The 9,592-nt window shown below is 33.4% G+C and overlaps 1 protein-coding gene across 1 annotated transcript; it reads left to right on the top strand.

Moving 5' to 3' along the window:
- Window positions 1-8,798: 8,798 nt before the first annotated feature.
- LOC18014564 (putative defensin-like protein 62) lies at window positions 8,799-9,270 on the top strand. The gene is made up of 2 exons (XM_006397122.1): window positions 8,799-8,886; window positions 9,107-9,270. The coding sequence occupies exons 1-2, from the start codon at window positions 8,799-8,801 to the stop codon at window positions 9,268-9,270; spliced, it is 252 nt and encodes an 83-aa protein (XP_006397185.1).
- Window positions 9,271-9,592: the final 322 nt, after the last annotated feature.

The raw sequence follows: 9,592 nt of genomic DNA, 5'->3' as shown, positions 1-9,592 counted from the left end.
AAGTTCGACCTTGACTTAGTATAGAAGTGATTCAGGAAAGCAGTTTTACACTCTTCCCAATTAGTAATCGATCCTGCAGGCAAAGATTTCAACCAACGGTGAGCTTTGTCTGCTAATGAAAAAGGGAACAACTTACACTTTAAATAGTCTGCTGGAACTTGGTTTGTTCTCATCATGCTGCAGATTACTTCAAAGAGCTCGATATGGTCCATTGGGTGTTCAGAAGAAACTCCATGGAATTGGTTTTGTTTCACCAATGAGATGATTTGAGGCTTGACTTCAAACTCATTCCGGTTCGGAAATGGAACTTGGATTGGAGATCGGTTCTGAAAATTTTGAGTAGGTGCACCAAAATCAGCTATGCGATGGTTCCTGGCTTGTCTTCGGTGTTGGTTTGCTGGCTGCACAGGGCGGTTAGCGCGCCCATTCGGCTGCATTCCTTGGTGGTCACCATCGGCTGCATTGATGGGTGCATCATCCTTCTCTTTCGCGATTCTGGTGGTTTCTTGGAGGAACCTCATCCTCCTCTCCATCTTGTCGAGCATGATCACCTCCTCTGTGATCATTCTCTTCCTTTTCTCCATGTTCGGACCCGTCTTGGTCCATATTTAAAGCTCTGTCAATAGGATCTCCAGGCTGGTCGTCGTTGGTCATTCCTTGCGTTCGTCTAAGTCTTCGAAGTTCTCTTTCGTGTCTGTCTATCTCGTCTAGAATTGGAATGTTTTCTACAGGTCTGCGCCTGGTATTCATGCAGTTCAGAGAAAAACAAAAGAAGGGAAAGATAATTCAGCAAAACTTTAAGAAAGAACTAGAGATCAGGTGTCTAGAACAGAAGTTAAAACAAGAAAAATAGCAAAAGGCAGCGAAACAAATCCCCGGCAACGGCGCCAAAAACTTGATGCGTGTCAACTGCGTGAGGGAACAAATTTTACCCTTAACAAAAACAAATGAAAGCCGCAAGTGCACAGTTAATCAGTTGTAGTATTTAGGGATCGAATCCACAGAGATTTGTGTGCCTGGTATTCTTCTACGGTTTCTAACTTTATGTCTAGACTAGATTGGTTTTAGAGGTTGGTTGTTTTTCACGGATTAAACTAAAATTAAAGAAAGCGAATAAATCTATCCTAGAAAACAAGTAGAAAAATCGAGTAGAAAGCAAGTAGAGCAAGCAAAATATCGAACTAAAACAATTGAAATGCAGATCTAAATAAGCAAGTAAAAATCGATTGGTTTGTAAACTATGGCTAAAACGCTGAGCTTTTGGGAACTCTACAGGGATCATAATCGGTTTTAACACTAAGGTAGATAGATTGGGATTGACGGATATCGATATATGAAGTTCTAGTGCTAGAGTACAGCGGTATGACTACGTCATTGTCGTGATCATAACCAACTGTTTCTCGCAACCCTGACCAGTAGGTTTCCACTCTAGCCCTGGAAGGGAGAGAACGCAAGAGCTGCACAAGACTCATCAATACTCACGATCTCGCCGCAGGTAGGTTTCCACACCTACGAAAAAATCACCTGTTTCATTCTAGGGCTGATATTTAATGAAAACTTTCGCAACACTAACTATCTAGATCAGATACTAGGTGATCAATCAAGCATACATGCAATAAGAACAAGAATAAACAGAGAACAAAGTTGAAATCCCAGATCAATAACCCTAGATGTCTTAATAGATTATGAGATCCCCTTTCGGGAACCCTAAGCCCAACTCGGGATCTACTCAGACATGGCTGAGTTCGACATCATCATTGGTTTAATAAAAGTAATCAAAAACAGTAAAGAAAAGAGATGAAGAAAGCTTCTCTATTGAAGAACTCGAACTTGAACAATCTTCTACAAAAATCGCATAAAAACTGCTAAAGGAAAAGGGTTTCTGTAAAGTATGAAGGGTGGTGTCTAAAAACGACCTAAATGACAAGCATTTATAGTCTTCAATACTCCATGGTCTCTAGGGTTCCGGAATTGAGGCTGAGAATGACTTTGGGCTTCAGAAATATGGGCTTTAGTTCAGAGTTAGCCGGCCGCGGTCGGGAATGACGTGACCGCGGGAAATAGGTGGCTGGCCGTGGTCGGAAGGCTTGTGACCGCGGGGAATGGGCTGTTGGCTGCGGTCGCGTGACTTGCTGGCCGTCTTCGAGTGGCTCCGGGGCTAATGGAATATCTTGAGATCCAACTGTTGGAATATTTCCAAACCAAGTGCATTTGAAAGCTGGTTGATTCTTCTATAAGTTGTCCAATTTTGAGGGTGATCAGACGGTGAAAAGGTCTTCGTCTCTCCATGAGAGTTCTGACGGTCTGCATTTATCCAAAAGAGTCTTTTTGTTCCAATTTGTGCCTCTTTATCCCAAATTACCTGAAAAGTCTTTTAAAATCCGAAAACATAGAAATCTTTTGAAAACCTTTGAAAATGGAGTAAAAACACTTGTAAAAAACATTAAAGTGATCCATAAAAATGGTCAAAATCCGGTGTTATCAACTTGCAGCTATTGATTTCATTTAGGGTAAAACCTGACAACCCTCGACACAGACCACATCAATTGCCAACACCTCCGCGATAAGTGGTGAGGAGACCAGGTTGTTGGTGGCACTTCCGAAGTGTAGTTCAGCGCCCAAATGGTCTGAGAAGGTAAATTTCAATCCTGCCGATTTTGTTTCTTTTCTCCATGCCGCATCGGTATGGCAAGTGATGATTTCTGGATTTGCTTCAGGTGCTGATCTTTCAGAGATAGGTGGTGAATTGATCATTGGGTTTTTTTTTATTTTGCTCTTGAGCTTGCTGCCATGCTCGAGCTTCACCGATTGCTTTGTTCACCGTATCATGTGGGCTAAAACGTCTATCTTCAAAGAGGGCTTGGTTACGAGCTGTCCAAATGGCCCAGCAGAGCCATGGGAAGATCAGTCCAGCTTCGATTCCCGTTGGTGGGAGACAGGTTATGCCTTTTGATGCGATTAGGCCTTGATGGAATTCCTGGAAGCGAGATGGTTTGAAAGGGGTTTTTAAAGGGAGCAAGGTCCAAACTTCACGGGCAAAGGGACACTCAAAGAAGAGATGTTCAGCCGATTCAAGTTCACCACAGTGAATACACCCGGGATCAGCATCTATGCCTCGGTTGAGAAGGTTTTCGCCTACAGGAATAGCCTTTTGGATAATTTTCCACATGAACACTTTCAGCTTTGGCGAGAACCTGCCTTTCCATATCTCCGCATTCCAATTGAAGTTCGTAGGCAGGTTTGAACCTAATCCTTCTTTGCCTTCTAAAGCAATATGATAACAGGTTTTTGTTGAATACTCTCCATTCTTACTGGGAAGCCAGATATAGGTGTCTTCAGCTCTAGTACGGCTAGGTTTCAGGCTAAGGATCTCAGAAGCATACTGCGGTAAGAGTTCTTCTATCTTTTCTTTATCCCATTTTCCAGTTGATGGTAGGATTAGGTCTACAACTCTCATGTATTTTGTGGTTTGATGTGGGGGGCGTATTGGTCGTTGAGGTTGTCCAGGGGTCCTTCTATAGGTATGTGTTTTTTCCATTACCTATGGCCACACCGAGTTGTTTGATAATTAGATCTCTTCCGATCAAAATTCCTCTCCAGCCGTGAGAAGTGGTAGTCGAACTTTGGACCTCTAGGATGTTTGAGCCTTGGCAGTATTTTCCAATGAGGATCCTTGCGAGAAGGCTGGATGGATTCTGAATGATTCTCCAAGTGATTTTAGCCAGTAGGGCATCATTGAAACTTTGGATCTCTCTTAATCCAAGGCCTCCCTCTTTCTTTGATTTCACTAGTTTAGACCAAGCAATCCAGCACATCTTCATTTTTCCTGGTTTAGAGTCCCACCAGAATCTGGTTAATGCGGATTGAATTCTTTTGCAGAGACTAGCAGGAATTTTGAAGCATGTCATTGAGTGTGTAGGGATTGCAGCAAGAACCAATTTGAGCATTGTCAGCTTCCCAGCACTTGATAAGAAGCTATTTGACCAGCCTAATGCTTTCTGATTGATGCGGTCAACTATTCCTGTGAAGAGGTATTTTTTTCTATGGCCTAAGCTTTCTGGTAAGCCAAGTTATTTTCCGGTGCCTCCCTCTTGTTCAATGCCTAGAGTCCGTTTGACTCGATCTTTAATTTCCTGAGGGGTCTTGCTTGAAAAGGTGATGGCCGACTTTTGCTTGTTGATCATCAGTCCTGATGCAGATTCATACTTGTGTAGGATAGAGACTAGAGTCTGGAAGCTCTTTGGAGTAGTTTTGCTGAAAACCATTGTGTCATCGGCAAACAGTAGGTGATCAATTCTGGGACTGCATCTAGATACTCTAACTCTTGGTAATAGCCCATTGTTTTGTGCTTTTTTGCAGAGACCCGATAATACTTCGCTGCACAGGATGAAGATGTAAGGACTTAGCGGGTCTCCTTGTCGGATTCCTCTCTGAGGTACTACTATTCCCTGAGCTGTTCCATTGATCAGGTAAGAATAGGAGACAGTAGTTATGCATTGTAGGATCCAGCTTATCCATTTAGCATGAAATCCAAGTCGTTCTAGTACAGCCGAGATGAATGTCCATTCTAGCCTGTCATAGGCTTTACTCATATCAGTCTTTATTGCCATTGAACAATGCTTGGTTGCTTATGAACTCTTTAGGAAGTGTAGAGTTTCATGAGTGATTAAAACATTATCTGCAATTGCTCTTTCAGGTACAAAGGCCGACTGAGTATCCGATATAAACTTCGGGAGTAGTGGCCTGAGGCGATTGATGAGCAGCTTGGATATTATCTTATAGTATACATTGCAAAGTGCAATGGGCCTGTACTCAGCAACTGACTTTGGACTTTTCACCTTGGGAATGAGGCGAACATAGGTTTTGTTAATTGATCTTGGTAAGGCTCCCTAATTTCAAGAAAGTAGTGTATATATATTTTGCCTCTAACTTCATCAGTCAAATTTCTAGGAGTGGATCACTACAAGATGACATGTATTAATAATCACATCACAAAAATTCTTACGAGATAGTTTTAATTATTTTGGAATTGTTAGAATTTATACGGCAATTTATATATAAATATTAACTATGAATTCAATTGCCAAAATTTCATACAAATACTGAATTAAACCTAGATCTCATAGTTTAGTACCTGGATATTCTACAGCGGGATGATGAATTGAAACAATTTAAGATTATTTTAGCACTTCAAGTGTCGTGCATCTATCGGTATCCACACACAAACTGCATTGGAACAGGATGCTACTACCACTGAAATCAAATCCCAAACTTAAGTTCATGATATGGACTTGTTTCTTAGTGAATTAGGGTTTCACGTGAACTTAATCTCTCTGTTTATATTGCTAATAATGGCGAGAGAATTATTATTCTTTGAAAGTAATATATGTATGTGAATGAAACCTAATCCTTAATTGTAAATGGGTCAAACCCATTACTAACCCTTAGGTTTGTTAGTGGAACAATTCTTGGTTCACTTCACCCTTATGAATGAACCATTTTATTCATTCTCTCTTATTTTAACCAATAAGATTATGATATTTAATATTACATGTAAATATTTCTTAAAGAAAATAGTGAACTCAATCATAATGTTTAGTTTTATTTTATATATATTTTAGATACTGAAACAAGTATTTTACATAGTTATTTGTGCTATTTTCAAAATTTTAAATTTAAGTATAGAAAAAAATCATTTTATTTTAGGATGTTCATCAATTAAAAATTTTAAATAAATAAATCAACAAATTAAGAATATAAATTATTAAGCTTTTGTTTTATTTAAAGTTTAGGATTGAGTTTTATTTGTTTTCTTCTTAATGAATTTATATTTTAATTTTTTTTATTTGTTGAATTTACTTCAATATTAAATATCATATTCTTATTGTTTAAAATAAGAGAGGGTGTATAAAAGGGTTCATCCCTAGGGGTAAACCTAAAAAGTTTTTTATGTTGTACACATCTATTATATATAAGATTAGAAAAATAAGAATTTTTTATACTTTAAAATTGATTACCCTCGTAGTTATGATCCATATAATTAGAATCTTAACTAAAATTCCATCATTTACAATCTGTGTTTTATGATTTACAGTTAATAAATTACAAATTGATTCATATTATTCATAATTCTGATAAACAATCTCTTTAAATAAATATCAAGATTCCAAAACATAATTTTATGGTAGTTTTTGTTTTTTACTTACTTTACTTTTTCTAGTTGGTATAAACCATTTGACATTTTTTATTTTTTCATTTAAAAAATAACTAAAAATAGAAAATTAATATTATTATATTTACATATGTCAACATCTTATTAACCGTGATAAATATCAGGATCTACCTTCATGATGTTATATATGTTAATTCGGTAACACCGGTTTGGATTACTGAGCCGTTCTAAGTAACTAAGCTGTCGACAAAAAACAAATGTCACGATCTAATGAATTATAAAAATTTTATATGTCACATCTACGTTGAGAGATTCTCTTTTATATAATAATATTAACGATAAAAAGTAAAATTTATAATTAATTTTTAATTCTAAAAGGTAAATTTATTAAATAAATAAAAAACAAAACATGTAAATCGATCCTAAAAGCAAAAAATAATTAAACAAAGATATAAAAAACTAAATATATAATTGATTCTTCATCTAAAAAAATAATGTTACTAAAAAAATAGAAAACTAAAAATTAAAGTTTTTCAGAAAAGCTAAATTTAATAAAAATAAGAAAAATCAAATAGTAATAATTGAAACCAAAGTTAGAAAACCGATTACTAAAAAAACAATTTAAGTTTGAAAAAAATTTAAGTTTGGAAAAACAAAGTCGTAAAAGTTAAAGTTACTAAATAAAAATAAATACTGAATTTAAATTTAAAATTTATAATTTATCATAAATTTTATTTTTATAGATATTTTAATTTTTTCATAATTATCAAAATTTAATTATAAACATGTATATTATATAGGTATTAAATGTATAATTAGAAACTCGCATATATGTGGATTCTAATATAGTTTCTTATAAACCAAATGGCAAGTGAGAATGAAGAACGAATCTATATAAAATGCAAGAAACAAAAGCAAAGTCTCGAGAAAAATAAAACGGTGGCAGCGAAGCAGAGAAAATTTGTAGGGTCTTCATTTAGATCTCTACTTTGATACCATGAGGAAAAACAAAACCAAAAAACCTTTGATTTATTCCTTATGTTTACATGTGCATTTTTTATTTATTTATGAATGTGTATTTATGCAGCGAAATATTTTATTATTATTATCTTTTATTTATTTAAGTAAGATTATTCTAGGTTTTGTAGGGTTTGGAGTTTGGGTTATTTAGTATAACTAAGCTGTTTAGACCTAAATTTGTATTCAATTTATGATTTACGACACATTGATGTGTGAGACAAAGAAAAAAGAAGATTTGAGAAATGATAGAATGAAGATGTAATCAGTACGTTCTTAAAAAAAATGATTGGTTTAGATGAGAAAAAAAAAGAAGTGGAGTGAAAGAAAAATATAAGCGGATTCCTAACGTTGATGATTAGGCGTCTAAAGAGAGAAATATAAGTTTAAGGATATGTTAAACCTCCTAGATTTTTTAATGTGAGAGGTAACAACTGAAAAAAAAGAGAAAATATTCGTACAACTGATGTCTATTTAACTAAGTTTGCATATATAAATTATGTTCAGACTTCTAATTATGACTTTAATAAGATTAAAATATCTGAAAATAAATAAAGTAAGTAAATAAAATTTGTACTACAACATAATAAAATCAGTAACTTACAATTTTTACTAAAAAGTATAACATAAAGAGGGAGGGGGTTATTGGGAGTTGGATTTATAAAGATTTTAATTGATTTTAAAAGTTATGGGATTTGTCAAATCTTCAAAAAAATTTTTGTAATTTGTAAAACTTGTAAACAGTTTTGTGGATTTAAGCAATCCATAAAATATTTTTAATATGAGAGACTTTGTGAATCCAAGAGATATAGATAATATTTTAAAAATCATAATTTATGAGTTATATTATAAAAAATTTTATCCCAATAATACTAGATTTTAACAGAATTATAGAATCATTAAAGTTCAAACTTTTTGAATATTAATAGATTTTGATTGGATTATAAAAATTATCAAACCAATAACAATAGATTTTTAAAGAATATTATAATCTGTAAATAAATAACAGTGGAATCTATTAAGAATGTAAAAATCCACAAATCAAAAACCAAAAACCTTAAACTCTAAAAATCTTCATGAATCAACCTCCCAATAATCCCCATAAATATTTTTTTTAAACAAAAGAAACCAGTATTGTAACAAATTAAAAAAAAACAATTAATAAAGAGCATATAAAACAGATATTTTGCATACAGTAAAATTTTTATAAATATAACCAATGCGTAATATCGGTCAAACTCTAGTTATTAATATATAGATAAAAACAAAAACTAGCTTCATTTGAATAAAAAAATTTCCTTTCTATTTTTTTATTAAAGGAAAATATAATCAAAAAGGGAAAGAGGGTCAAACTGAATATATTCCTGGGTCTATTTAAGTAATTTTATATAATTACTGTAGAATTTTAATTTTTATACATGGTCAGTTGACCCGAACCCTCTTCTTGTATGAACAGATATAAAATATTCATTTATGGTAAAACTAAAAAAGAAAGATTAGGTTTCAAATTGATTTTTACCCAAATCATATAAATAGAGTTTTGTTAAAGGTATACAAAATCATAACAAACATATTTTTCTATAGAACTTACTAGTGAAAGATAAATAAAATGGATTTTACAAAAACATCTGTAAGATTTTTCTTTGTCTTAATATTGACAATTTCGTCATCTAACGTCAACATTTTGGCCAAACCGGGTAAATATCTGTAACTTTTTTCTCTGTATCACCAATTTTGCAATTTTCTTATTACTGTTTTTTTTTGTTAAAGTTCTTATTATTTGTTAAAGCTTGCAATAACCAGTTAAACATTTTTTTATAATATATTGAATTGATAACCATTAACCATTTTGTATTTATATATAATGTTTTTTCATCGAACGTCTTATATTATAGTAATTGGGTTATATATTAGCAGCAATCGATCAAGCAAGTTACAATTGCATTGGGCCATGTATGAGATTTTACGGAAATATGAAATGTTACAATGACTGCATAAGTAAACATTACGACGGAGGACAGTGTGATTCAACAAGAGGTGGAAAGTTTCCACAATGTTGTTGCTATAATTATAAAAATTGATACTTCTTCTAGTAACTGATTAAGTGTGAGCTATATGTTTTTCTCTAAACATATTATAACTGATCAATAATGTATTGTTTTGTTTTGTTAAAAAAAAATAATAATGTATTGTTTGTTGCTTTATAACTTCTTGATCATGAATCTAATGCAATCAAAGTTAATACTAGCGTTTTTATAGCTTAATTATATTTGTCTCGGGCTCATATAGTGTAATCCAATTAATATTTTTATTTTTAAAATTGTAGAAAGTGTTTACTCAGTTATATTAAACTTGGATAGTATATGCACCATGTACATGTTGACATAATTATGGAGTAATCAG

This window comes from Eutrema salsugineum, unplaced genomic scaffold, assembly GCF_000478725.1.
Source record: "Eutrema salsugineum unplaced genomic scaffold, Eutsalg1_0 scaffold_3, whole genome shotgun sequence".
Classification (NCBI taxonomy): Eukaryota; Viridiplantae; Streptophyta; class Magnoliopsida; order Brassicales; family Brassicaceae; genus Eutrema; species Eutrema salsugineum.
Note: the sequence above shows the minus strand (reverse complement) of the source record. Positions and strands in the feature narration are given on the sequence as shown.

What these genes read in the sequence shown, in the direction of transcription:
- LOC18014564 (XM_006397122.1), top strand. Translation starts at nt 8,799, where the DNA reads ATGGATTTTACAAAAACATCTGTAAGATTTTTCTTTGTCTTAATATTG. An exon ending in CAACATTTTGGCCAAACCGG is followed by an intron (nt 8,887 to 9,106) that starts GTAAATATCTGT and finishes ATATATTAGCAG; the next exon opens with CAATCGATCAAGCAAGTTAC.